We start from the raw sequence: 27,810 nt of genomic DNA on the forward strand, positions 1-27,810 counted from the left end.
TTACCCTGAATTTCTCAGAATTTTGGCTTTTCTCATAATTCGGACTTTTTCTCAAAATTTTAAATTTGTCAGAATTCTTACTTCTTTCACAGAACTCTGACGTTTTTTCCCTCTGAATTCTGACTTTAATCTAAAAATTGTGACTCTTTCTCAGAATTTTGACTTAATCTGAGAATTTTGGTTACTTTTTTCAGAATTCTGACTTTTTCATAGAATTTTGACTTTTTATCAGAATTCGAAGTTTTTCTTAAAATTCTTACTTAATCTAAAAATTTTGACTTTTTTTTCAAAATTGTGATTTTAATCTAAGAATTCAGATTATTTTTCTCAGAATTCTGACTTTTTGTAAAAATCAGAATTGTATAATTGTTCATGCATGATTTGGCATATCTAGTCGTTAAACTGAAATCCACCAGATAAATTTGCTGCAGGCTTTCGGAGTGGATAAAGTTCAGGTTTGCAAATTCTACAACAAGGAAGAAACTGCTGTGTAATTATTTTTCACATACTAATAGCAATATACTTGACACACACCTCAGAATGTTTTGCTATTTATTTGGATTTTGACAGATTGACAGAATTAAAATTCTGATTAAAAAAAAAAAGTCAGAATTTCTTTAAAGTGTTTTTGGCCCTATTCCTCTTCTGTACAGAAAGATGATTAAGAAATTTCTAAATTATTCAACAGAAGGAAACAGTGCTGTCTTGAGTTTTCACATTTGCATGTTTGATTGCGTTTGTCAGGCGATGAGGTGACTTGTGGAAAGTTTTATGCCAGTTTCCTGATCCAAGATTACTTCAAAAAGTACAGAAAGAGGAAAGAGAGGGAAAGAAAATCCAAGAGGAAGGACAAGGCTGCTGCACTGCAGGTAAGATCTAGTTTTTAATTGAAATCCTTTCTACGTTACATGAACACACAAACTAAAACGTCTTTGAGTCTCTTTTTATGTGAAGTATGTGAAAAGGATTCTTTTCTCATTTACATCTGCTTTTTAGCATTTAGCACCACAGCTAAATGTTTTTAAACTCTTAATAAATTAAAAGAGAGAAGAACAGATTATATTCCACTTAGAATCATATTAAAGGAATTTGCAGAAGCAGAACTTTGCCGCTATTATTTGTTTCTCTATTATATAAATGTACTCAAATAATTGATTTAATTTTTTTTACTTTTTTATTGTTATTTTCATTTAAAAAAATGGGTATGACATAGGATAAAATATTTGCCACATCTGTAAAAAAAAAGAAAAAAAAAGTTTAATGCTTTAAGCGTCTTGAGTGCAAAATCTCCGCTCACCAGTAGGGGGCGCTAAAGGCGCGTTAAATGTATGTTAGATTTGCATTCAGCCCTTTTAACTGTTTGTTCACAGTTAAAATCTGTGCAGCTGAAAAAAGGCTAAGAAAATAAATAATTCTATGCAGTATGTAATAAGTAAAAACTTTTGGCAAATCAGCCGCTAAATGAACATAATATATATAAAAAACAATAAAAGTTCACCTTAAATAGAGTCAAGGTCTTGTGTTTTCTAAAGGGAGTCTATCTGAAAAATTCTTTACGCTTAAATATATTTTTGAATTATTGTAGTCTTTTGTAGATATGGCTGACATGAAGAGCCCCGAACACTATTATGATTTATTAGAAGTGGATAAATAAAGCTATAATATAATGTCAACATACAGGAACAGTTAATACAATAAACTTTAAACAACATGCTTATCGATTTTAACGTCTTTCTACATACATGGGTTGTTTCCTAGTTAGTAGCTACACTTTCATTAAGAAAATGCAGCTTTTCTCAATGTAAATTTCTTTTTTTTGATACTAAAAATCATGAAATTATAGATTTCCCAGCATGCATCCTGTGAGCATTTGCTGTAAGTACCTTTTGTGTTTTAGCTAGGGCTGCGGACGCTGCAGGACCTGGCTCCAGAGATGCGCCTGGCGATGGCCTGCGACCTCGAGGAAGAGGAGGCCACTGAGGGCGAGATGACGGGCGACGAGATCTTCGACAGCGAGGCGGGGACGTCGGCGAACCCCACGCCCGCCAGCACGCCGATGCCGCCTCTGGACCTGCTGGTGGAGCAGACGGCGGTGATCATGGAGCCCCCGCCCCGGGTCGCAGGCAGGGAGGTGATCACCACGCAGGTGGAGGCCGTACAGGAACACCTGAGGCCCGGATCGGAGCTGGCCGGACTGAGAGTCGTGACTGAGCAGCCCGCAAGATCCGAACCGCTTCCCGTCAGGTACCGACTGCATAAGAGTTACAGTTACTCACATTTACTTGAGTTACTTTTAGGCAAAATTATAGTTTAAGAAGCATTTTTACTGCACTTTTACTTGAGTCATTTTATTATGAAGTATTTCTACTCTTACTTAAAATATATGGATTCTCTGCCCTGCAGTTTCTGTTAAAGTTTTATGAGTTTTCTAAATGCTGATCCTGTTATTTTGTTACGTATAGGAATTATTTTCATTTTGATCATTTGAACATTCTTTACATTTCGGTCCGTCTCAGGATTTCCCCTCGCTAAGCCCGGTGGCAGGGATGCTACGGCAGTCCACCAGTCGCCCCACCGTGTTTCTTTGTTACAACATTTTAAAAGTTGAAAAGACATTTTGGAAGTAAAACATCAACAGCAAAGAAAATACAGCAGTGGATGAAATGAAACTTTTTGTAGGTTGTGTGTGTTTAATTAAGTGTCATTATTTTTCTAAATAGCTAATTTCTGAAAATTACTGATGCTTTGTCATATATAAACTTTTATAAATCTTTGCTGATACTGGTGTTTTATATTGTGGTGTTTCTTGACTCGGTTCTTTCTTCTCCGTCAGCGAATCGCCTCTTCCTCCACCTCCACCAGAGATATCGGGAGGAGACGACTTTCTCCTCAAAGATGCGCTCGTTCCAACTCAGAGTGAAGCGGCGGAGCAGTTTTACAGCAGTGAGGCGTATGCAGCAAGCATACCGTCAGTCGATGGGTGAGAAATAGAGTATTATATTAAGGTTTTTAAAGGGGACCTTTAATGTGTCTGAAAAATGAGCAGTTTCAAAAACCTCCTGAATGTTAAGTCACTGTGCTGTTACCTAGCAACCCCAGCCGAGTCCAGGCCCGTTACCTAGCAACCAAGTGGAGCTCCAGCACATTTGTTCAGCTGTACAATGGCTGCTGAAAAAGACAAGTGTTTAATTAAGCATTCAGAAAACAGTTAATACTTTCTTGTTGGTTGTGCAGGAGGCCCCCCTTCTGCTTTTCAAAGATGTATGGTATGCAGCCTTTTTCATGAGGGAGTGTAAACAATGATTTGGGGGCCCTAAAATGACTCGTTCTGAAAGGAGCTCACAGTAGGGTGAATTGTCAAGACAGAAATCAGATTATCTAAGACTGATTTTGGATAAAATATGTAACGAACGTGTTTCGTACAATCTATCAAACTGCCTTAATCTGTTCAAAGAAGCCTCATAGGTCAACTTTAAACAAACAATACAATTTTTCAGAACTCTGGAAGCTACCACATGCCATATTTACCCGCTTTGCATCTTCATTCTTGCAGGTTTGAGTATCAAGAGGCGATTTCTCCTGTACCAACCGAAACAGGAGACAACGGCCAGAGTTTGGACGTAGCCAGCAGCATAGGAGAAATTCCCTATGAAGGTCATGACCCCAACGGCTTCATCAGCAACGCCTACAGTGAAAACAACATGAATGAAGGCAGCGCTGCCGTCAGCCCGGCTCCCTACGACACAAACGAATACAGCAGCAACGAATACACCGGCTACAACGGGAACGGAAGTACCGTAAGCGGCTGCAATGAAAACGGCAGCACTGTCAGCGGCTACAATGGGAACACTGATTACAATGGGAGCACTGGCTACAACGGGAACGGCTACAATGGGAACACTGGTTACAATGGGAATGGCTACAATGGGAATGAGAACAATGGCGACCAGTTTGTCAGGAGACGATTACTTCCTGCCATACCGAAAGGTCAAGAACAATTTTGTTTATTAAAACTAGCGTTATTAACATTTTTAATATAATTAGCTTGGCTTAGCTCGCTTAGCTTAGCTAAGCTTAGCTTAGTTAAGTTGGCTATGCTTAGCCAACTAAGTTGGCTAAGCATAGCCAACTTATGCTTAAGTTGGCTAAGCATAAGTTAGCTTAGCCAACTTATGCTTGGCTAAGCTAAGCTAAGCTTGGTTTTATTCAGTTTAATGTAGCTTAACTTAGTTTAGTTATGTTTAGTATTGCTTAGTTTAGTTTAGCTTTATTTATTTTGCCTTAGCTTAGTTTAATTTAGCTCAGCATCTTGGCTTAGCTCATCTTAGTCTAGTTTAGTTTATTACAGTTTAATTTAGCTTAGCTTAGTTTAGTTTAGCTTGGCTTAGCTTGGCTTAGCTTAGCTTAGCTTAGCTTAGCCTAATTTAGTTTATTACAGTTTGATTTAGCTTAGTTTAGCTTGGTTTAATTTAAACAATCCTGCTCTCTCTTTTAATGTCTTACATTTTACACATTATTCTTTATTTAAGGAAAAATTGCATCCTTTGCTATTTTGTTTCATTTTAGGTAATAAAATGTTTGTTTTCTTATTTTGAAAAATGAAATAAAGAAAAAAATTAAAAAATCCAGAACAATTTCTTTCACACTAGAGTCCAGCAGTGGGTCTCTGAATGGAGTCGGTTTTACTAGCGAACAGTTACTGAAGCTGCAGACGTTTATTGTTTCTCGCTGCTTCAGGTCGGAAACCTGCGTTTAACTTCCAGTGTCTGAAGCCTCAGTCCAGCGCTGACGACCTGCCCGTCCCTGGAAGCTACCGGGGGAACACATCTCCGTCCAGATCCCGCCTGCAGGTGAGAGTCGCAAAAAGCTGACCACACGTCGTCTCGTCTTCCTCCAGTTAGTCTTCACCCACTGCTGCTTTCTGCCAGAACCAGCAGAGCCTGGACTCCCGGCCCAGCAGCGTGTCCTCCATGTTGTCCGCCTCCTGGGCCAATGCGGCGGCGGCCGGAGCCACGCCCCTTCCAGGAACAATCGCCCCCAGCGCGCGCCGCGGCAAGCTCATCTACACGCCCATGATCCTGGTGGACGAAGAAAGCGGCTCCAGTCAGCCGCTCTGGTGCGACGGCTCTGCCAGTCTTCCTGCAGGGAAGCGACCGGGCTGGTACCCGGGTCAGACCAGAACCTTCACCAGCGTCAGGATGCCGCCTGCGGCCAACCAGAGCATCATAGATAAAGGCAGCGCAGACAGTCTGGTCGAATCGGTACGTTTTCCTTACAAAGTGATGAAGATGTTTTTTTTAATTCATCACGTTTAATCAACTTTCAGAAATATTATTCCGATCGCGTTCACAGACAGCCATGTTTAGTCGCTTTAAGAACCAATCGAGACGCGATCGGCAAACCAACTCTCAAAACTTAAAATCTATGAAAAGTAACAGTAAAGAAATACATTTAAGACTTAATTAAACTCATGCATCCCTTTACTGCATCAGTCTGTAGCTTTTAACTTGCAAGACTAAAGTAATTGATCGTAGATCACTAGATCTGCAATCACAGACTGCTAATGAGAAATTATTTAATTTTGCTGAATGCCATTTCTTTTTTTTACTTTTTTATTTATCTGAAATACATGAGCAACATATTAATCTCTCCCAACAACAGATCTTGTTCTCCGAGGGCCTCGGCATGTACGCCAGGGATCCAAAATTCGTGAGCTTTGCCAAGCGGGAGATTGCCGAAGCGTGTCACATGAGTCTGGACGAGATGGAGAGCGCGGCTGCGGACCTGATAGCGCGGGGAGCCAGTCACCTGACCCGCTTCGAGGACGAACTCGCCGACGAAATGAACTGCGTGATTTCTTACTGAGATCAGCCAAGCCAAAAACAAAAAGAAAAACAGTAAGAACATGAAGTCTTGAGCCAATATTTTATAAGAGTGTGTTTATATGTCAGTTATTTAAAGCAAGTATCGAGTGTGAGCGGAGGTTTTTGTAGTTTTTAAACATCCCGTTGGGTATGAAATGCTTTTGTTTGTGAATGCCAAAACATGCACACAGGTGAGGCTCAGGAAGTTTTTATATTTACACAGAGGTGCAATAAAAAGTCAAGCTTTTGCTTTTGAATCATTATAACAGAGGATTTTTAAAAATACCATAACACATCTTTAAATTCAGATGCTGTCTGAATGCATTATCTGTTTTAGATAAATGTAATTAAACTGAATATCCTCTAAAATGCAGCGTTGAAACTTCTGTTAAAAAAAGGCTGCTGTGTATTTCTTGATTATTGTGTGTTCATCCGCGTCGCTTTACATTCTGAGCAAATAAAACATGTTTTCTCAAACAACTCGTCATTCATTTATTTATTTGTATTTTTCCGTTTGACTAGTGTGAGGATTCCTCCACCTGGTAGGAGGAATAGTGAAATATAACCAGTGAATTATGCAATCAGTGATTAATAGACTGGCAGATGGACGACAGCTGGGTTTCACTTCCCCCTTCAAAGAGATGAAGCATGCCAAACAATAGGCTGCATATGTCTGCAGCAGAGTATTGTTGCACTCATATGGCCGCATTTTACATTTATGTCATTTCCTTATAATTTGCAAGGTGGAAATACCCGCAAAAAGCAAGATCTGTAATTAAGCTGAGTTTATGTCACGATTTTCTAGTCATGTAAACGGCTCAAATACACCAGATAGAAATTATTTATATATTTTTTTCTTTCTTCTGATGCCACACATGAACGCAGTGTTTTGTTTGGTTTTCTTCAAATAAATCCTCAGCTGTTACTTCGGACCCAATCAGAGGCTTGCAAAGCCGTGACGTCATCACCTGACGTCATGACTTCAAAAGGTGGAGTAATTTTTTAATAAAGTATTAAGTTTTTTCTCTGGGAAATATTTTTGATAACCCTCACAGACATTTAAAATGCAAAGTTTAGTCATAATGAATGTCAGACAGTAAGAAAAAATGGTTATGTCTTTTTAAATATTACATGTAAATATCTGGTTTATTTGTGTGTGTTTTTTTTTTTTGCAAAACATTGAAGAGATGCTAGATTAAAACAATGTTATTGTTATTGAATGGAAATTTATTTTATTTATTTAGCCTCCTTATTAATTTTATTTAATTGAGTTTTATTTTTCAAATAAATAACTTTATTAAAATTGTAATCTCCATTTCTTGCTTCTCTGTTTGTTGAAAACCTATCTAAATGCAAACAAATGTAATTATGCGGAAATAGTCCTAAAGACGGCAGAGTCAGTTCAACGTAAGATATGTTTGTTTTCTAGGCTGGTTTAACTGAACTATCTTCAGTTTAATTTACATATTTTGTTCTTACTTGCACAGCTCATGCCAGGTGACCTTGCTGCATCATAATGTCTCACTAGACTTCTTTTATTTTATTTTTTATTCCTTTCATTTCCGCTCTACGCTGCTCCGTGTGTCTGTTTAAGCATGAACAGTCTCCATGCGCTCCTTTCTTCGTCCCAATCCCCTCCAGACAATCTGCTCTCCTTGGAACAAAGCTGCGCTCTGATTGGACAGACGGTGCCGCTCCTTTCTACTCCAAGTGCAGCGGCTCCTTGTGACGTCAATACGCTTGGTGGCATAGACGCAGAAGCCACCTGAGCGTCTGGAACTTACGCCAACTAGGACGCCATATTGTGCGTGGCACGTTTCTACAATTCTCTTCAAATGGTTTTAGGTCCAAATGTATATATATTTTTAGACCTACATGAAAATAAAAACTAAATATGTGAGTTGATGAGTAATGAAAATAATAAGCAAAATTCTACCAATATAAAATCTTCAGTGTTTTATCGTGCTCTATTTAAACTCGGACCCTGATTTAAATTAGTGATCTTGCTCAATGGATTTTCTAAGGATTATACATTAATAATAGTAGCACTTTCTCTATATACTTATACAAGTAAAAGTAAAATGTGTCTAAGTAATTACTCCACTAAGAGTAAAAAAGTAAAATGTCCACTCAAGTAACTGATCAAATTATCAATCATTTAATATTTAAAAATTACATAATCAGACAGACCAAAATATATAGTTAAGTGGAAAGTTTGGTATTTTACAGATGAAAAGACCAAATAACAAAATCAGGGCCAGAAAAAATATCCAAATCAGTTGTTTTTTTTTCAATATTAAAGTTATGAAACTTTAAGAAGAATTAATCGGTTTGTCTGGTGAATTATTGATTAAAACATGTTTGTTTTTTATTCAGTGGGTAGAAAATCCAGAAATTAAGCAGAGGTGTGCTGATGTATTTGCCTTCTGTCAATTGCAAATACTGCGACAGACTGGCGACCTGTCCAGGGTGACCCCGCCTCTCGCCCGAAACGTTGGCTGGAGATGGGCACCAGCAACCCTCCCGACCCCACTGAGGGACAAGGGTGCAAGAAAATGGATGGATGGATGGATGGATGGATGGATGGATGGATGGATGGATGGATGGATGGATGGATGGATGGATGGATGGATGGATGGATGGATGGATGGATGGATGGATGGATGGATTGCAAATACAATTGACAGAAATGTATCATCAATACCAAGAGTTGTGTTTGTGTGTTCTGTACGAGCAGAGGTGAAAGTAAACAGATGCAGCCAGAACGCCAGCAAGAATTTAAAACTACTTTTCACCCCCTGAGTAAGTTAGCAATACTTCATTATAAAATTACAGCGTAGTAGTAAACATCCTCCTATAAGTCATTTTTTTCCCAAAAAGTTACTCAAGTAAATGTACCTGAGTAAATGTAATTAGTTTCTACCCAGCTCTATATCAGAATTGACAGGTCGGAACTGAGAGACGGTAATGCGTCTATTTGTATCGGACTCCAAGCAGAACATGCCACTCACAACATGGCGAACGTGCTGACGTATGGCGTGTACGGCGAGGCCAATGCGGCGTCAGCTCTTCCTCTTGCTTCGTAAATCCCAGCTCGTGATGCAGCCCGGCTGTTCCTCCGGAGCGTCTCCCCTCCCCCCTCCGAGCTCTTCCGGCTGGGCCGCCTCCCTCCCTCCGCCCTCCTGATCCTCTTATCAGCGAGTAAGCGGCCAAGATGGATGTTGCGAACCAGGTAGGAAATTATCTTCCTATTTCTATTATTGTCCCTGTTTACATTTGCTCTTCAGTTAATGTTAATGCATAGAGCGCGTCGCGTGATGGGATATCAATATTTTTTTATTCAGATTTGCTTCGTTCTTGTTGGGAGATTTTGATGCAGTCCTGACAAGCGTTTGGATTTTAAATATTTATTCAGCCATATTGATAAATAATAATAATGATATTAATAATAATAATAATCCAGTTTGTGTAGACAATGTTCGTTGGATTATTATTTTGTCAGCTGGTGATGCTGCAGACTGAGCGGCCCGCTTGTGCAGGATGTCCAGAGAGCCGCAGCAGGGACATTTAGCTCAGGAAGGAGATGATACTGACCGATCTCTCTAGAGAGACTCGGATAATTGATTCAGATTGCTCCTGTTTCAATTAGGCCGCTGTTGCTAAGATAACAAAAGCGGAATGTGATTAATTTTCTGGGCAGTACACAGGCCCAACATATAGAGGAGGAGGTGGAGGAGCTAGAGGAGGAGGAGGAGGAGGAGGAGGAAGGTCTCCCGCAGCTCTCTAAACAGCCGAGCGGTTTAAATAAAGCCCTTCATGTTTGCTCTGGAAAACCAGGCGCTCATCGAGCTGTCAGGCTGATCTGAGAGCAGATTTTGTCACCTGTTTCATTAGGATGCCTAGAAAACAAAACAACCTCAGAAAAAGAGAGGGAGGGAGAGAGAGAGAGAGAGATAGCTGCTCGATCTGCGGCCATTTACTGATGCACACCTTCTGACTGCGGCGTCGCATCCACCTGCGCACAAATACCCTCTCTTGCGCCAAATTTAAGACGATTTCCCCTCATAAATAAGTAAAAGAGATAAATAAAAATGGCTGCCGCTGGTAGGATGCTGCGGGAAACAGTTAATCAGCTTTGTCTAATTGTAATACTGGCAGCAGCTCTTTCTCTACTCCACTCACGCAGCATTTCATAACCGCACAAAGATGTGACAGCTAATGTGTTTTTCACTACTCTAGAAAAGAGCCTTCATTATAACTTTGCGCTTAAAAATATTATAAAGAATCTGCTGCATCTTATTGTTGTTTGTTATGTTGACAGCTGGTGGCCCAAGGGCAGTTCACAGTAGTCAAGCAACCACTGGGATTTATAAAAGTTCTACAGTGGGTAAGTTTCTTCCTCATTCATTTAGCAGAGATCACAAACAGACGTTGGATGCTTGTCACAGGGCCGGACAAAGCTTTTCTGGGGCCCTGAAAGCAGATTTTCATTAGGAGCCTCCCGCCCCCATACCAACACCAGATTCTTTATCATTTATAGCATAACTTGTAATTAGCTTGCATCATACTGGTGTTTTTATGGCTGCTGACTTTAACCCTAAAGGATTAGCAAACTAAAAATAAAAAATAAAATTTCCTTAACATTCTTGTTGTTATTGTGTTTCTGCTATGTTTTTTAGATTTATTGAGATTTAATATTATATTTATTTTTGGACTTGCCTTTCAGAGTTGCTATTTTTTAGATGTTGTTGTGCTTTCTTTCTTGCACAATAACAATAAAAGGAATTATGATTCTGAATTAGAATTTATTATTTACAGTAAACGAGTTAACAAGTTTGACATCTGCCTGCTATTTGTGTATCAACTGTAAAAAATAATATAGAAATAGTTTTCCCAGGTCTGATAGCATTTACAGTAGTCTGTTTTGTTCAACGTTATTTTAAATATATAATATATGTATTTTATTCTGCTAGCTTGGTCCTGTTGGGGGCCCTCTGGTGATGTCGCCATTGCATATTCCTTGATTATCATTTTGTGTTGCATCTAATATTTTTGTAAGTAGATTTTAATTGATTTAATTGTTCTAATGTTTTCCTAATTTATTTACTTTTTGTAGTTGGACGGGGCTTCACAAAATCCATCCAAGGGCCGCAAATGACCCCCAGCCCCACTTTGAGCATCCGTGGTTTAGACATTTTTGCTACATCAAGTAAATATTCTTAAATAGTTTTTTAACCAATTAATTTAGGAACCTGAAAATGATAAGATCTGTTTTGTGATTGCAGCTTGTGAGCGACAGAGAGCAGGCTATGTTACACAGCTCCGCAGTTAAAGTGGATTTTATTAAAGATTTCAAAAACAAAATGACCACAGAGTTGACTTTTTAAACTATTCTCAGCAACTAAAAATATAAATTAGCACAATTACTGTTTCTATGTGCCCGTTCACTGTATGTTAAGATTTTCCAAACATTTTTTTTTATCTAGACAGAATTAAACTCGTCAACAGAATAAAACAGTTTAGTAAATATCCCTGAAGAACACCAAACATGAGTTTGTCTTAATCGCCTCATTGAGACTTAACAGTAGCCAACTACGAGTCTTGGCTCATTAACAACGTTTACACCGAAGAGTGTTATTTGGTAGTGAGCTGAAAAATGTTGTGATCTTTTAGTTTCTGACCGGCCAATCCCAGATGAGGAAAGGTCAGCTGTACAGATCCAGGTCACCATCCCATTTCCTGGCGCATCTTTACTATTTATAGAGCGTTTGTAACACAGATGAAGAATCTGCGCGGCGCCTCGAGCCGAACGACAGAGAACGTAAAATGAGTAGAAAGTTAATGGCTCTGCTCTGCGTTTGAACCTTCACTTTCTGGGGTTTTCCTTTTTTTTCTCTTTTGCTCCGGTGGGTTTGTGACGAGTCTGTCGTGTTTTGATGTTTTTCTGCAGAAGACTCCGGCAGGAATGTGTGTCACTGTTATAGTAACACAATCCTGTTCCACTGAGGGATGAAATCACAGTTTAATCCTCCTCCAAAGACACTTCAACATTTTATATCTGCTGCCTTGAACAGATGTTTAAATACATTTGACCAACTTAATAAAGGAATACAGATCAGCAATTAGGCCAAAACTGTACGAAAAATATACATTTAGCATTTAAAAAGATCCTAAGTTTGAGCTTCACCCAGTTCAAATTATGTAAAAAAAATTAAAAAATGCTAATCAATTATTAATCAGTTAATCCAAAATTAATCAACATATTGACCTAATTTTTCTATTTTCTTATAAAAGCATACTTCTTTCAAACAAATCTACAAAATGTAAAGCTGAGTCTTCCTGTTGCATTTTTTGTTCATTTGTAGCTTTTATTTATTTTATTAATGAGAAATCAGCAAAATGTGACAATTTAAAAAAAAGAAAAATAATAATAATAACAATAATAATATATTTTATTTATAATGCATTCTATATCTTGAGATATCAAAGGGCTGCAACGGTAAAAAATAAATGACTTTTTTTTTTTAAAAACAAGCAATTACAAGTAACTCATTAAAGATTGCAACAAATATCTAAGAAATTGAACCAAAGATTTTGCTAAAAAGAAATGTATTAAGACCTATTTATATTCAATTAATCATCAGAATAATATAGAAAAGCTGATTACTAAATAGCTTAACATCAATATTTTAATTAAGAAGCTGCATTATTGACAGCCAAAACATTCACATTCAAAAATATTTTATTGATCCCAAATGGAAACTGATTGCTGTTGATGAAATTATTCAAAGTTGTGCATCATGTACATAAAAAAATAAATATTTAATAAACATAAAGAATAGCTCCTTTAGTTTGGGTAAGCAGTTATTGTCTGTTAAATAACATACTGTCATCCAAAGTGTTTGTCCTCCATGAGCAGCAGAGACGATGCTGCAGGGTCGACATTGGAGCGACTCCAGTTCAGCTGGGAGAGTTTAGGAAGGAGGAGAAACGTTTATCCGACCATATTTACCTCCACAGCTGCTTGAGCACGTCACCCGCTCTAATGTCAATTAGTTTTTAGGAATAAGTTCATAAACTAAGAAGGTCACCTTGGGTTTTCTCAGTAGCTGCAATTTAAAGGTGACCTATTATGCAAAAATTCACATTTTGTATGTTTTTGTTTGTCCATTTGGGTTTCAGCTGCGTATAAAAACATCCGAGGTTCTTAAAAAAATCACCCAGATGCTTTTTGGTGCCTGGAAATCCAAAAGCCTCCCGATTGTTGAGTCACATTCGATGGGCGCTGCGGGGTTACCTAGCAACCCAAGCTGAGCTCCAACACGTTTGTTCAGCTGGTTCTACTGCTGTATGCGCTGTACAATGGCTGCTGGAAAATACAAGCGTTTTATTGTTGACTTACAGAAACCACACTGCGAAAACACAAATTCTTACCAAATAATTTTGGTTTAGTTTTTAGTTCAAATATCTTAGTAAACTTGACATAAAACAAACTAACTTACAAGTAACTTTTCAGAAAGACATAGGAGTTTGTTTTAAGTCAGTAATTCCTTAATATTGATAAAAAAAGGTTTTTGATCTATTGGCAGATTATTTGGCTTATAAGAATAAAATTTTCCCATGTTTTAAGTTAGTTTATCTGACAGTAGAATATCAATATTAATGAAATATTAAAACAAGCCTCTGTATCTTGATGAATAGTTTAAGTTTAGTTTGTTTTATTTAAAGTACTAAGATATTTGCACTAAAAACTAAACTAAAATTACTTGGTAAAATTTTGTGTTTTGGCTGCATTCTTGGTTGTGCAGGAGGCTTCACTTTTGCTCTTCAAACATGTATGGATATGTAATTGTGCATCTGTTTGCAGCCATTTTCCCATGTGAGTGTAAACGCTGAGTTAGGGGGCGTGGCCAGCAGCAGCTTATTTAGATTTAAAGAGACAGAGCCCCTAAAACAGCTCAATCTGAAATCAAACAGATTAAAATCTCATGATTTGAGGATGATTTTCAGCAGAAAACTACAATGAACATGTTTTGTATCATTTCTAGATCTATCCTAACCTGTTCCAGGAAGCATATCAGGTCACCTTTACAGTATTTTGATAATTTTGGAGGAAGTTTGAGCCGAAGCTTGAGACTAGCCACAACACAGATGAAAACATTGCAGTGTTGACACAGCTCCGCGCTGCTACAGCCTCTGTAGATTTGCAGCACAGCATTCAGAGACATGAGTGTGCTGCATGACTCTGTAGTCCTTCCCTGGAGCTATGTGAGTGTGCCAGCACCTCATCACTGTCTCCCTGGGTCACTGCGAGCCAACCAACCAATCAGCTGCCTCGCTCCGGAGGCCAGGGCGACGCATGAATCATCTGTCAGAGAGGGTCTGCGTGCCTCAGCGTCAGGCTGAGGCTGCCAGAGCGCCTGCTTTATTATGGGCATGTATCATAAGCGAGACAGGGATTTATTTATTATTTTATTTATTTATTTTAGCAGGGGGAAGAGGAGCCAAACCTCAGTAATATTTATCCAGATTCTTGAACTGAATCCAGTGAAAGCAGAGCAGCAAGGAATAGATCTGTGCAGCTTACCAAGTATTTTTGGTCTGGTTTCTGGTATAAATATCTTAGTTCACGAGACATAAGAAAAAACTAATTTACAAGGAACTTTTTAGCAAGATATAGGAGCTTGTTTCAGACCAATAATCCCTTAAAAAGTACTAGTCCCATTAGCAGATAATTTAACTCATAACAAGACATTATTCCCATGTTGTAAGTTAATTTAACTTCCAATAGAACTAACACTTTTTCAAAAGCTTTAATAGTTATTTACTTAAAACAATCCTCTATATCTAGCAGAAAAATTACTTTTCAGTTAGTTTGTCTTATTTCAAGATATTTGTATCAAAAACCAGAACAAAAATAGTTGGTAAGATTTTGTGTTTTTGCATTTTTCCATTAGGCCCAAAATGGTCAAGTTCACTTCAAAATTCAAATTCAAAAATACTTTATTGACCCCAAAGGAAAATTAACTGCGGTTGAAACTCATATTAATTCAAAGCGTTGCTGTAGATGTTCATGACTGTTGGCAGGAAACAAAGAGCATTCAAGGGCCACATTTTGTGTTTTAAATTAAAAATTAAAAGATTTATTTCTTAAGATATCTGTTGTTTTTATCTCTTCAGTAATATTCTTTGTTTTGATAAAACAAAGAAGAAAAAGTTGTAGTTCTATTGACAGATTATTTCACGGATAACAAAACATTTTTTCCATGTTATAAGTTAAATAATCCACCAGTAGAACTGGTACCTTTTCTTCGATATTAAGGAAATATTTACTTAAAACAAGCTCCTACATCCTGAAGAAAAGTTACTTGTACGTTAGTTTTGTCTTATTTCAAATGAACTAAAATATTTGAAGTAGAAACTAGACAAAAATGCTTGATAAGATTTTATGTTTTGGTGGCGTGTGATACCGCGTCACCTTTGACCTTCTGTACTTTCCTCTGTTTGTGTCTAATAAAATGAAGGATGAAACCTTAGAAAGGTGTGTTGGTTGTTAGAAGACAAAGAGTTACCAAACGCAGCTCGTATTTAGCCAAATACGTCCTTTTCTCCCTCCTCTGCTGCTGCAGCAACACTCTGCTGCGTTGGGTTTGGTCTGAATTTAAATTCACGCTCTGACTCATTCTCAGCAAACATTAAAAGGCAGAGAACACAAAGTAACAGCCTGATTCACTCTGGGTTAATCCGTAATGTGAATAAAAGGTGTTTGTTTTGTTGCAGCTCATTAGGTGTTTTCTGAACAGACGCTTCATTTGGTTATTACTCCAGGGCTTGTAGAGCTGAGCTTGTTTTCTGCTTATCTCCTATATGAAGTGCAAAATATCCTATATAAAAATGTTTTAATGGATAAAATGGATGGAATAAAAAAACTGTGAGGTGGTTTATTTGTTTAGTGGCACACCTGCTTTTTCATAGGAATTAAGTCAACAAGAAGCATCCATGAAATAACAAATAAAATCCCTTATGAAGTCAGAGGTTGTGCATGTCTGCAGGCAACAATTAATCTGTTTGTTATTAATTGTCATTTAATTGTTTATTAGAGTAAAATTAGTTATAAAAACGTCTGCTTAAGCCACACGTGTCAAACTCAAGGTCCAGTTTAGTCCGCTGTAGCTTTTTATGTGTCTAAACACTAAGTATGATTAAATGTTATGTTATCAATCAAATTAATGCTGTTTTTATCTGTTTACTGCCAAATTATATCAATTAGTCTATTCAGTTTGTTAAGAATTATCACAAATTTCCATCAACACTTTTTTGCTTTAATACATAATTGGGATTTTATTGCAGATTTTTCTCAAAAATTGTCAAAAACATTCATACAGCTCCCTCAGCCTTAACTGATGTCAGATTATAGTCCATGATCTATACAGCGAGTTATAAAAAGTTACATTTACCATCATAAATAAGCACAAATATTTCCAAATTAGTACCACAAGCACTTTGATTTTTATTGCAAAAGAAAAATCACATAGAGAATCATGAAATCCTGAAGATGTTCAATAATAATATTTAATTTTGAGGACTCATTGCTATTTTAACAATTTGTGAACAAGGTTTATGAATACATTCTGGAACAACCGGCCCTTTAAGAGCCTTCATGATCTGGATTTGACCCAAAACAAAAATGAGTTTGACACCACTGGCTTCAGCCTTCTTTTAATGTTGCAGTTTGGCCGCCATCCAGCAGAGAGCGCCACTGGTTGTAGTTAATAGGAGCTGTTCATGCAGAAATAAAGATGGCACTAGAAACAAGACATAAAATACTTGGTAAGATTTTACGTTTTGCAGTGTTGTTGTTCCTATTGGTTAGGAAAACATGCTTTGGGTTTATTAAACCAATATGCACTGACCCAAGACAAATCACGGATGAAAACCAAAATAATTACAAGTTTAAATCATTTTTTTAAATTTTTTTTATCACCGTTTAAAATATCTACATTGCCTTGTTCTCATTTTAAGCCAAGGATTGCTTTTCTCTAGATCAGTGGTTCTTAACCTGGGTTCTATCGAACCCCAGGGGTTCGATGAGTCGGTCTCAGGGGTTCGGCGGAGCCTCTGCTGTGGAGGTAAAGACACACTTGTGTAAAGTCGTGATGACGCCCCGCTTTGCCATCACTTGCTGCAGAGGATCACATTACATTGCTTAACCAATCAGTGCTGCGGAGGAGCACTGATTGGAGCTCCACTCTCATAGTGGATTTGAACTTTTGTCTTTAATTACTTCAGCAAAACTCACAGTTTTTACCAAGTTCTGTAGCTTTCGGTGTACTTCTATTTCTGCTCCTTAGTCGCATCTTTTCGGGGTTGCTACTGCCTCTAGTGGCGTGGGGGTGGCAACACAGCTAATATAATTCTAAAGTCTTTATTATTTATTCTTAATTTTTCATTCTCTTAAGAATGTAGAGCTAATTAAATAATCTAAACAAGACCTTAAAGTGGTTCCAGTTTCTCTCGATGGCCAACCTGTTGAAACTGTGGCAAATTTTAAATACCTTGGGTCGTTCCTGGACAGTCAGCTCAACTTTGCTGAAAATACTGACTGTATTTCAAAGAACTGTTCTCAGAGACTCTACCTTTTAAGAAGACTTGGTGATCTTGGGGTGACCCAACTAGACTCTAGTTGGGATAGAAAACCCAACTAGAGTTGGGTTTTCAACTAGACACCAACTAGTTGAAAACTAGTTGGTGTCAAGAGTCTTGAACAAGAGTCTTGTTCAAGACTCTTGAATTTGGAGGGGGGAATCATATTTTATTTATCACTACAGAAGGGTTCAGTGAATGTGCATATGAAACTGGGTTCAGTACCTCAAAAAAGGTTAAGAAACACTGCTCTAGATCAATATGGACAGGGCCACCTAAAAACCGAAACCTTTCAGCCATTGATGGCTTCTTTTTAAAACCGTCCATGTTTGTGTCCCACTGAGAGGAATTCACACTCTGTGGGAACAGCAGTGGCCGACAGTTTGTGTCGGAGAGTGAAATACTTTTTATCTTCTCAGCACAGAGGAGCAGGAGGAGCAGAAACCAGCTTGCTTCCTGCTAGCTGCGTTACCATGGCACTCGCTGTGTGGCATCGTTACTGTGACCGCCCAGTACTTACTTACCCGCCACACAGCGAGAGCAGACGGAGGATTGATGGTGCTCTGCTGTAACACTCCCATTTAGATCCAGTTTCTGTGCTTCTAGCTCCAGATTTAGCAGGACCGACTGGTCTATATGTGGTTTGGACGATGAAATAATGAGTTTTTATGGCGAGTTGCTGCAAAAATACAACATTTTACCAAGTATTTTTGTCTAGTTTCTAGTGCAAATATCTAAAAGGCAAAACTGACTTACTAAAAAGTTACTTGCAAGTTAGTTTTGTCTTATTTCGAAGATATTTGCACTAGAAACTAGACAAAAAACATTTGGTAAGAGTTTGTTTTCTCACAAACTCTTACCAAATATTCAAACCAAGGAATATTGAAACAGTGAATTGTATTTCTTTAACCCAAAGAGAGACAGAAAACATGGGGAACAGATTTCTGTATGCTTTGGTGAATATATTTTATCTGTGATGTATTGCCATGGCTCTAGCCCTAATTGTCTGCAGAGATCAGAAACACAGTCATCCATTTATAAACATGCAGAAATACAGAATGCTGACTTTGTTCTTGCAAACATCAGCACTTATTTTTAAAACCTACCTGCATCCACATTTGGATTTCTGCAAGTACAATGCATTTGTTTTAAACTGTTAAGATTTGAAAGCAAAAATCAAAGAAAATGTTCACCATCATTTTCTTATCTGTTTTTTAGCTATTATGTAACATGATGAGTTTTGAGTGGAATTTAGTTTCAGGAAGAAAACAGTTTCTAATAACAAGCCAAGATTATTATCAAAAGGAAAAACAGCAAAATTGATTGTTTTTAGCATCCATGACCAAAATCTCTAAAAATGTTTCTTTTATTGTAATATTATTAATCTCATACCTACAACCTTATAAATCCAGTACTTTGTGTAAATCTACCACAACCACCCAGAAATATATTAAAGTTTGTACTATAACGTGACAAAATGCAAAAAAACTAACAAAAAAACAGGGTTTGAGAAGTTCATATATTTTCGTAAAGAAATAGAAAAAATAAGTTAGCATGCAGCTTCCTGTTTGTTAAACTCTCTGATCTGTTGATGAAATAATGAAATAAGATATCTGTGAAAACTGAAACCTGCGTTGTAAATACTCCAGGTTAGATGAAATTGTTACATTAAACCGACAGAGAGGTGTAGTTTTTATTTCTAGAATAGCTTACTACAGCAGACTGTGACTATTGAATTAAACCACTGCTGCAGCCATATTTCACCCTATTACTCATCTGCATGTTAGTCATGCAGATGAGTCAGAAAAACCAAAACATTAAAAGCAGTCTTTATTACTAATTTACATAGAAGATAGATACTAATATTTTACTCAAAGTGTGAAATTCAGTTTTTTAATGTAAAAACAGGATAAATGTCCTGTTTCCATCATTCTAATGGATAAAACATTAGAATACATTCAATTATGAATTTAGGATTTATGTTCTGCTTAGTGCAATTCATAAAAATTCAAACTCAAAACATTTTTAAAAAGTCAAAAATGTTCAACTTTTGAACCTCAGAAATGCCCAAGTATTTTTCTAGTCGATGTCTGAGTGAGATTAATCTCAACATTTCTGAGTTTTTTAAGCCAAATTGTTGGCTTTTCAAATTAAGAAGTTTCCTTGTTTTGTTCTAGAAGAATTCTGTGATTAATCTCAAAATTTCTGAGTTTTTTTTTTTTTTTTTTCGAACCAATTTTCAAGCTTGGGTTTATAGCTTTTCAAATAATAAATCTGTTTTTAATAATGTTCTGATTAATATAAAAAATTCTGATTATTATTTATTTATTTCTTGTTTAACAGAAATTCACAAATTTTTCTGTCATATAATTAAAAGTCCAAATACAAACGGAGGCTGTAAAAAAAAAAAATCGTTCGTCAAGCAAGATGGCGGCCGTGGGTGAGCTGACTTCGAGCTATTCAAACCGACGGATCGCATTGGTGAAAAAAATCCCGATGTTACAAAACTGAACATCGTTAAAAACCTAAAATTTTAGGAAACAAACCTCCTGGTCATATGAGCTAAAAGATTACCGTTAATATTGTTTTCTCCGTTTATTGACGCCTGTGGAAGACAGACGCTACCATGGCGATAAGACGGAAGTGACGTGTCGCGTGTTAGCTCAGAGACAGACGCAGCGTGGATGTTTTCCTAGCTTGTAGCTGAGAATCCGGTGACAGATGGTGAAGCACCTCAAACAGATTAATAGCTGGATTGTCCCTCCAATCGGATCTGGCCTGCAGAACCGGGAGGGTGTGGTAAAAATAGTCTGGCTCCTCTAATCTGCTGTAGGTGAGAGAGTGTGCGTCTGTTCGGACCGTTTATTGGACGGGACTGATTGTACTGTAGCAACGGACAGCTTTCAGGAGGAAAACAACCAGGGAATTAAAAAAAAAGAAAGAAAAAAAAGAAAACAGCCACGCAGAAATTAAAATTTTCACCAATAACCATGGCAACAGGGACAGTCTGTGCTGTGTTGGCTGTTAACAACGGTGCATTGATTTACACTTGGTGTGAATTTATTAACAGCTCAGAGGGACTGGAGGATGCTGGCCGGTCAGAGGGATGCTGCAGGCAGGAAGCATTGGAAACAGCAACAATTATTAATATTACAGGACAAAACAGCAACACATAGGAGCTTGTCGAAGTCAATAATTCCTTAATATTGATTTTCCAAAGTTCTAGTTACACTAGCACAACACAAGACTTATAACAAGACATTTTTCCAATGTAAGTGTTACATAATCTACTTGTAGAACTAGAACTTTTTCATCAATATTAAGGAATTACTGACTTAAAACAAGCTATAGTCTGATAAAAAGTTACTTGTAAGTTAGTTTTGTCTTATTTCAAGTGTACTAAGGGATTTTCACCAAAAGCTAGACCAAGAACAATTGGTAAAAATTTGTTTTTGTAGTGTATAACTATGAGATTCTGCAAAGGTATTCACACCCTCTTGAATTTACATCAAGCATCTTTGGTCTAGTTTCTTGTGCAAATATATTCATATAGTTGAAATTAGACAAAACTAACTTGCAAGTAACTTTTCAGAAATAAATAGGAGCTTTTTTAAGTAAACAATTCCTTGGTATTGATGAAAAATTACTAGTTCCTCTGGCAGATTATTTCATTTATAGCAAGACAGTTTTCTCGTGTTACAAGTTAAATAATCTACCAGTAGAACTGATACTTTTTTGAAAAGCGAAACTGAAACTGTTGACTTTAACATTAAATACACCTTTCTCAACAGGCGAGGGCGCACTTTCTCCGTCTATAATCAGACATTTAAGCGACTTGAAACCATTCCTCCCTTCCTGGCACCTCCACACCCGGGCCCCCATCCGCCCGGGGCCGGGGGGCAGCCGCACCCCCAGCCCCCCCCTATAGCTCCGCCCCTGGTCACACGTCCAGAAACTGAAATATTTGCCTACATTTTTTTTTGCAAAGTAGTTGAAGTTCAGTCACATTGAAAAGAAAGTCTCTGTAAACATTTATTTCCCAGTTTTGTCACAGATTCTCATTTTTATTTAGATCTGAGCCATTATTTCTATGTATTATCATTTGTTGGTCTGTGTCTTCAAATCCCAGTGAAACACTTTGAATTTTGTGGTTCTAGCATGAAAAAATGTGGAACATTTTAAGAATCTTTATTGCGTTTGCAAGGTGTTATCAATGTAAGTATTAGAAGTAAACAAGTTGGTCGAGGAAGAGGTTTATTGCCTTGTGTGAGGAAGAATATGGCGTCACCAAAATCGTCAAACTTGTTCTTAATGCTGGGAAATGAAGTTTCATGCGTTTCTTTTTCCAGTGTGTGGGCGAAGCCTGGAAGATTGTCTGGAAAAACAAACTGTCTGGAAAAACAAACTTATTCTTCTTGTGCTTTTTTGTTTTTATCTTTTTTTTCTCTAGATCTTTGCGATCTTCGCCTTCTCGACATGTGGCAGCTACTCTGGCATGTTCAAGATGAGTGTGGAGTGTAAAAACCGGTCATATAGTAACCTGGGAATAGAAGTAGAATTTGAATATCCGTTCAGGTACGTTGTTAAAATAATTTATAATTTATTCATTTGATTTGATTTACATGTTGTTCTCTTGAAGTATTGGTTCATCTGCTCTTCTCTCTCTTCTTCTTGTCTTTTTGTGGGGATTTTTGCGTTGTCTTCAGGCTCCATCAGGTTTACTTCGACGCCCCCACCTGTGAGGCAGGGAAACCGGACCGCCAGTTCCTGGTTGGAGACTACTCCTCTTCAGCTGAGTTCTTCGTCACCATCGCCGTCTTCTCCTTCCTTTACTCCATGGCAGCCCTCGCCGCCTACTGTTTCGTTCTGGAGAAGTACCGCGAAAACAACAAGGGGGCCCGGATTGTGAGTTCTTGCACAAAATATCAAATAGCAACATTATAATTTCATACAACTGCTTGGTAGGTTTACATTTTGTACTTTAGGAGTCATGCATACAAAATGTTTATATTTTGCATGCAAAATAGCATTTATTTTAATATTAAGTGTTAAAACTTACATAGAATGTAACGTTGACTGTTTATTTCTGTTTCTGCCACCTTGGCAATAGAAAAAATGTCATCCAAAAGAAGCCTTTAGCATCAGAAAAACTTGCTTCTTCTTAAGCACCTTGAAAAGAAAAGAGTACTTAAAACTTGGGTTAATTTTTATCAATATTTACATTACAACATTTAGCAGCTCCTCTAGTTTTCGGGATTTCATTATTGTGGAAATTCACACAAAATCAACAGATCAACACATTTTTTCAGACTAAATCATAGCAGTGGGTTTATTGCAATTTTTCCACAAAAATGGTCAAAAGCATTTGTTGAGAGTGATGCTAACTCCCACCTGCAGGTGGCAGCATTTCTTACTTCTGCTATTCTGCTGGGTTAGCCTTACTTGATGTTAAGTTACAGTTCATGATCGATGTAGCAAGAAACCTAAATCAAGCTACTAAGATTCTTTAAGCCATGTTTAGTCCGCTTTAATCGAACTCTGGTGCGTTTTTATAGAAAGTCTGGTTCATTTGGGGAAGTGTGAACGCGCAATCGAACTCTGAATCAGACCAAACAATCTAAATCTGGTTTGGTTGAAGTGAACTCTGGCACGTTCTGAGTACATAAATGAACGCCAAGAGGACAAGAAGCTGCTCCAAAAAGCAGGAAGCGCACTGCAGCGCAGGGCATTCTGGGTAAATAGAACCAAAACAAAGATGAGAGTCTCGCGCTGGCTGGAGAAATGGGTCACAGTCGTTTACCAACTTCATAACAGAAATCTTACAACCACAAAAATCTGCTGTTTCTTCATTTTTGTTTACATTTTGTGAAGAAGGAAGTTTCGCTCATGTCTTCTTCACAGGTTTTTGTGTCATTTTCTTCAGTAGTTTTTTCTGCAGCGCCACCACAGGCGAGGAGGGGAACAGGTTTTTCAATTAGTTTGTTTCATTTGACACAGTGTGGTGTGAATGCAAACCACAGCAGCTGAAAATGTAACAAATTTTACAACTTTAGTCCCCAATCAGACCAACAGGTGTTAAAATAACCTAAAGAATAACCATATTTGCGTGTCCAATTTGTCTGATTGTTGCTTTATTCAATCATACAAATATTTTTCATATTTTTTCTTCGGTATGTAAATTTCAGAAGGCGTTTAATGATGAAAAAATGTTGTAGATATTCCTAAAGTAGCCAAACAAAATAATTGATTTAGCAAAAAAAAATCACAAAATCCTGGCAGGATTGATTTAGTGATGGAATTACAGTGACATGCTTTCCTGATATCATGATGTTGTTGGTTTCAAAAATGGATTTGTGTTTCTGGCTCTAGGACTTTGTTGCGACGGCAGTGTTTGCCTTTATGTGGCTGGTCTCATCATGTGCTTGGGCTAAAGGCCTGTCAGACGTGAAGACAGCCACCGATCCAGAGAGGGTCATCACTCTCATCCCGGCCTGCGACGATCGGGAAAACCTCTGCAAAGAGGTCTACGACCCCAAAGTCTCCGGGCTCAACACCTCTGTGGTGGGTTCCCACTCCTGAGCTGCATAAAGAATCACTGTGAGATTATTCACGCTAACGGTGAACATTGGTCTCCATCCAGGCTTTTGGGTTCATCAATCTGATCCTATGGGTGGGAAACCTGTGGTTCGTCTTCAAAGAGACCGGCTGGATGGCTGCGTTCGCGGGAACGTACGTCCCATCGCAAGAGAAGCAGCCTGCCCCCGATTCCTTCGGCCAGGGAGGCTACGGACAGCAGGACCCGTACGCCGGCACCCAGGGCGGATACCAGCCCGAGTACGGCCAGCAAGGAGGCTACAACGAAGACGGAGGCTACAACCAGGGCTACGATCAGCAGCCCACCTCCTACTCCAACCAGATGTAAACCTCCTGAGCCAAAACAGCTGCAGGACGGTGAGTTCACCAGTCAGTATCCGTCCTTAGAAAGTCTTAAATTAATGTAACTGAAATACACCAATGGATACTTTAGTAAGAGTAGCACTACTTCAGCATATTTTTACTCAAGTAAAGAAAAAAAGTATTTGGTAAAAGTTTGGTAGAAGCACTTTGGATACCCGCGATGCCTTTGAAAACCATTTTTGCTGAAATTTGCCGTATAGATAAACTTGATTGATTGATTGCTTGATCGATGGGTGCATCCTGTTTGTTTCCTCCTCAGGGCGATCTGGTCATCGTTGGAGCGTTTCTCGACCACCACCTGCGTCTCCACACGCCTCTGTGTGTGTGTCTGTCTGTGTGTCTGTGAGTCGGCAGGCGGCGGGAGGGGAGGCCGCACTCTTACCATCCGGGGAGGGGACGGGCGGGTCGGTTCTGGGGTGGGTGGGAATGGATTTCTTCTGTTTGCTGTAACAATGATGATTATTCTCGTGACGTATTTAACTGTAAAAGACAACAGAGGATTGTCTGTTTGGGTATACGAGAAAAACTTGAACACAAATACCAAAACATTCGTAAGGGAAACCTTGTTGTGATGGAGAAAACTTATGAGGGGGGAAAAAAAATTGTAGTTATATTTAACTTGAGAGAATGTATTTGTCTGTGCTGTGTAAATATCGACTTGCTGATATATAAATATATATATGATTATATGTACACAGTTGAATAATTGTGCACTCTATATTAGTTGTTATACAACAAATGTTGAGCACAGAGTTATTCAATTGCATTTATTTTGGTTCTGTTTAGGAGCTCTCATAGTTTAAACCTTTACTGACCAAACTGACAGTCACATTGAAATCTGAACATTTGCTTTAAATTAATGATTTAAAAATATAAAATCTGGGCCAAGGCTGCAAATAATGGCTAAAAACGAAGATATCTATCTATAGAGAAGTGAGTGACAGTGATAATGTTAGTAATGAAAGTAGGTTTTTATATATTTTTCAACCATCTAATATCACGAGTGGATGCATTCTGGTTGTGCACTGATTATTGTTAATCCTGACATCTGCAAATCACAAGTGCGTACGGAGAAGAAAATTACCTTTGGCGTCTCATATTTGCTGTGTTGTCAATATGGAAATTGTGAAATCAGATGGTGTAGTAAGAGTTTCTGTGTATTTGTTTGGATGGCATTTATTTTATTTTGTTTGTCAACAAAAGAAAAAAAAAATCTTGTCCTTTTCTCGATCGCCTTCTTTGTGATTTGGAAAGTCCTAAGACAGAGTTGCGTGTGTTTGTTTTGTTTTTTTTTATGGTGTTTTTGTCACACTTTAATCACTTCAACACAGAATAAAAGTAAACGAGGGTTTATTAGATTTCTAAAAATCATAGTCGTGCCACACACAACGCGCCGTCTTCATCCCGCCCTCGACTCTCCTCCTCTTCCGATTGGAAATCCGGTTTAGTGCATGCATCCAACTCCGACATTCCATCAGTAATCCTATGTTAGAGGCCGAGGCTCAGGAACAAAGCTAGACTACACAGCGAACCCGATGTTAGGTACACAACACTGATTATTACAGCAGCTCTGCCATAATCTACTGAAAGCACAAAGTGCTGCAATAATTGCTTGTATCCAGATGCAAACACACCTGTACGGCTGCAGCTGCCCATCCTCCGTACGGATCTCCAAGCAGCATGTTTGCCAAACGGTAGCAGATGTGCTTTATTGGTATTTAGCTTCCACAGCTCTCAACAGAAACAGCCGTAGTTCAACTCCAGTGCATCTTTAGTCATTGTAAAATCTTGTTCTCGCTCTCTCCTTTTTTTATTTTTAAATCAGGGTTCTTAGATCCAGGCAATCTAGAAGCTACTTGCTTTCTCTCCCTTTCTGTCTTTCTTTCTCTTCCACTGTAGCTCTTATAAATATGCTGAAATGAAATATAGTCTGTCGTTAGTGGTGAATGATGTCTTGTGATACTCTCTAAGCCCTCGAATAGTGCTGTGTTTTATTGTGTATGATGTATTCATATTAGTATTTATGATGATGATAAGTCGGAAAAAAATATTCAAGACTCTCCAAAGTTTTGCCGTATTCTTATTATATGGGATTCATGTGAAACTAAATGAAATAAACTTGAAATTATTCTGTTGAAGAATTAATTGTGTTTATTGTCTCTGGATGATTGTTGAGACATTTTTATTTCCACTTATTTGATGTAATTTTTGTTCTGCTTAATGTGAATACGGAATGGTAGTTGTCCCTTTTATCCCCCGTGTAGATCCGCCCCTGGTAGCGCAGAAGCTACGTTTTTAATCACCATAATCACGGCAATTTGACATTTCAGAAATAAATGTGCTTAATGGAAAACACCGATTTTAAATAAAAACTCTCTTTTGTCGATTAAACGTTTTGGCGCAAGGATAATGGGCTTTTCTGACCGCATCGAAACTGTTTTATTTCACAAAACTACAATGAAAACAGTTCTTCCGCACCACACAGGTCACGTGATTAACAACCGGATGTTGCTATGGCGCAAGCCACGAAGAAGAAGACGACAGGAAGTTGTTGGAGCATCGTGAGCGGCATGTTTTTAAGGACTTTTCGAGTGAATAAATTCACGTGTAATTTTAATTACGTTTCTTATTTAATGGAAACTCCATAGTTGTGAAATTATAATTTTTCGACTTTAGCGGAATATTGAAAGTTTTGTGCACATTTGTAAAGCTGATGAAATCCAAACAGGCCATGTGTGTGTGTGTGTGTGTATATATATATATATATATATATATATATATAATTCATGTATCTAGCATATATTTACTATGTAGGGTACATTAAACTGTGACCAATACAGAGATAACCTACACCCATTACATCTATTATGTAGGTGAAAAGATATATATATTTTAAATGGGAATTACAACTTTTGTTATACAAATTTAGCTAAACCAATTATAAACAGATGTGTGCATTAAGCTTTTTAGGTTGATTACAAAATTTAAAGGTGATTGCTGGATAAAACACAGATGCAGATGTAGGTAGTGGTTAATTTACCCTGTTACTTTATTGAGTAACCTTTTGGAGAAATTGTACTTTTATTATTTTGCTATCTTTTTTTTTTTTTTTATCTTTTGAGTATAATCTCTGCCTAATGGGAGTAACTGTACTGGATGAAGAACAAACATAGTTTAACCAAAAATGCACCAGACTCGCTTATGTTAAAGACTTCTTTCTGCAAAAGTTTTTTTTTTAGTTGGATCACGTTTTTTTCAGCACAGCTGTCATAAATCTAGATAAATTCACACAGTTTTGACCAGTTTAAATGCGGTAGATTTCATGCTTTTACCTGTGAACTATACA

General features: G+C 37.8%; 2 protein-coding genes across 3 annotated transcripts in view; both read left to right on the forward strand.

Moving 5' to 3' along the window:
* cacna1fa (calcium channel, voltage-dependent, L type, alpha 1F subunit a) overlaps positions 1–6,044 on the forward strand; it is a 29,457-nt gene extending 23,413 nt beyond the window's left edge. For both annotated transcript variants that reach the window (XM_017306011.2, XM_081609198.1), the window contains 7 exons: positions 745–869; positions 1,898–2,244; positions 2,834–2,980; positions 3,554–3,987; positions 4,738–4,850; positions 4,929–5,261; positions 5,662–6,044. In XM_017306011.2, coding sequence (XP_017161500.2) covers positions 745–869; positions 1,898–2,244; positions 2,834–2,980; positions 3,554–3,987; positions 4,738–4,850; positions 4,929–5,261; positions 5,662–5,865 — 1,703 coding nt within the window. In that variant the 3' untranslated portion in view covers positions 5,866–6,044. The remainder of the gene's footprint in view (positions 1–744; positions 870–1,897; positions 2,245–2,833; positions 2,981–3,553; positions 3,988–4,737; positions 4,851–4,928; positions 5,262–5,661) is intronic.
* A 2,936-nt stretch (positions 6,045–8,980) lies between these two features.
* On the forward strand, positions 8,981–26,605 carry sypb (synaptophysin b). The gene is made up of 7 exons (XM_008414364.2): positions 8,981–9,096; positions 10,186–10,251; positions 21,958–22,082; positions 22,214–22,412; positions 23,877–24,068; positions 24,148–24,458; positions 24,724–26,605. The coding sequence occupies exons 1-6, from the start codon at positions 9,079–9,081 to the stop codon at positions 24,427–24,429; spliced, it is 882 nt and encodes a 293-aa protein (XP_008412586.1). The 5' UTR covers positions 8,981–9,078; the 3' UTR covers positions 24,430–24,458; positions 24,724–26,605.
* Positions 26,606–27,810: the final 1,205 nt, after the last annotated feature.

The sequence above is a fragment of the Poecilia reticulata genome, chromosome 7 (assembly GCF_904066995.2).
Source record: "Poecilia reticulata chromosome 7, P_reticulata-male-v2, whole genome shotgun sequence".
NCBI lineage: Eukaryota > Metazoa > Chordata > Actinopteri > Cyprinodontiformes > Poeciliidae > Poecilia > Poecilia reticulata.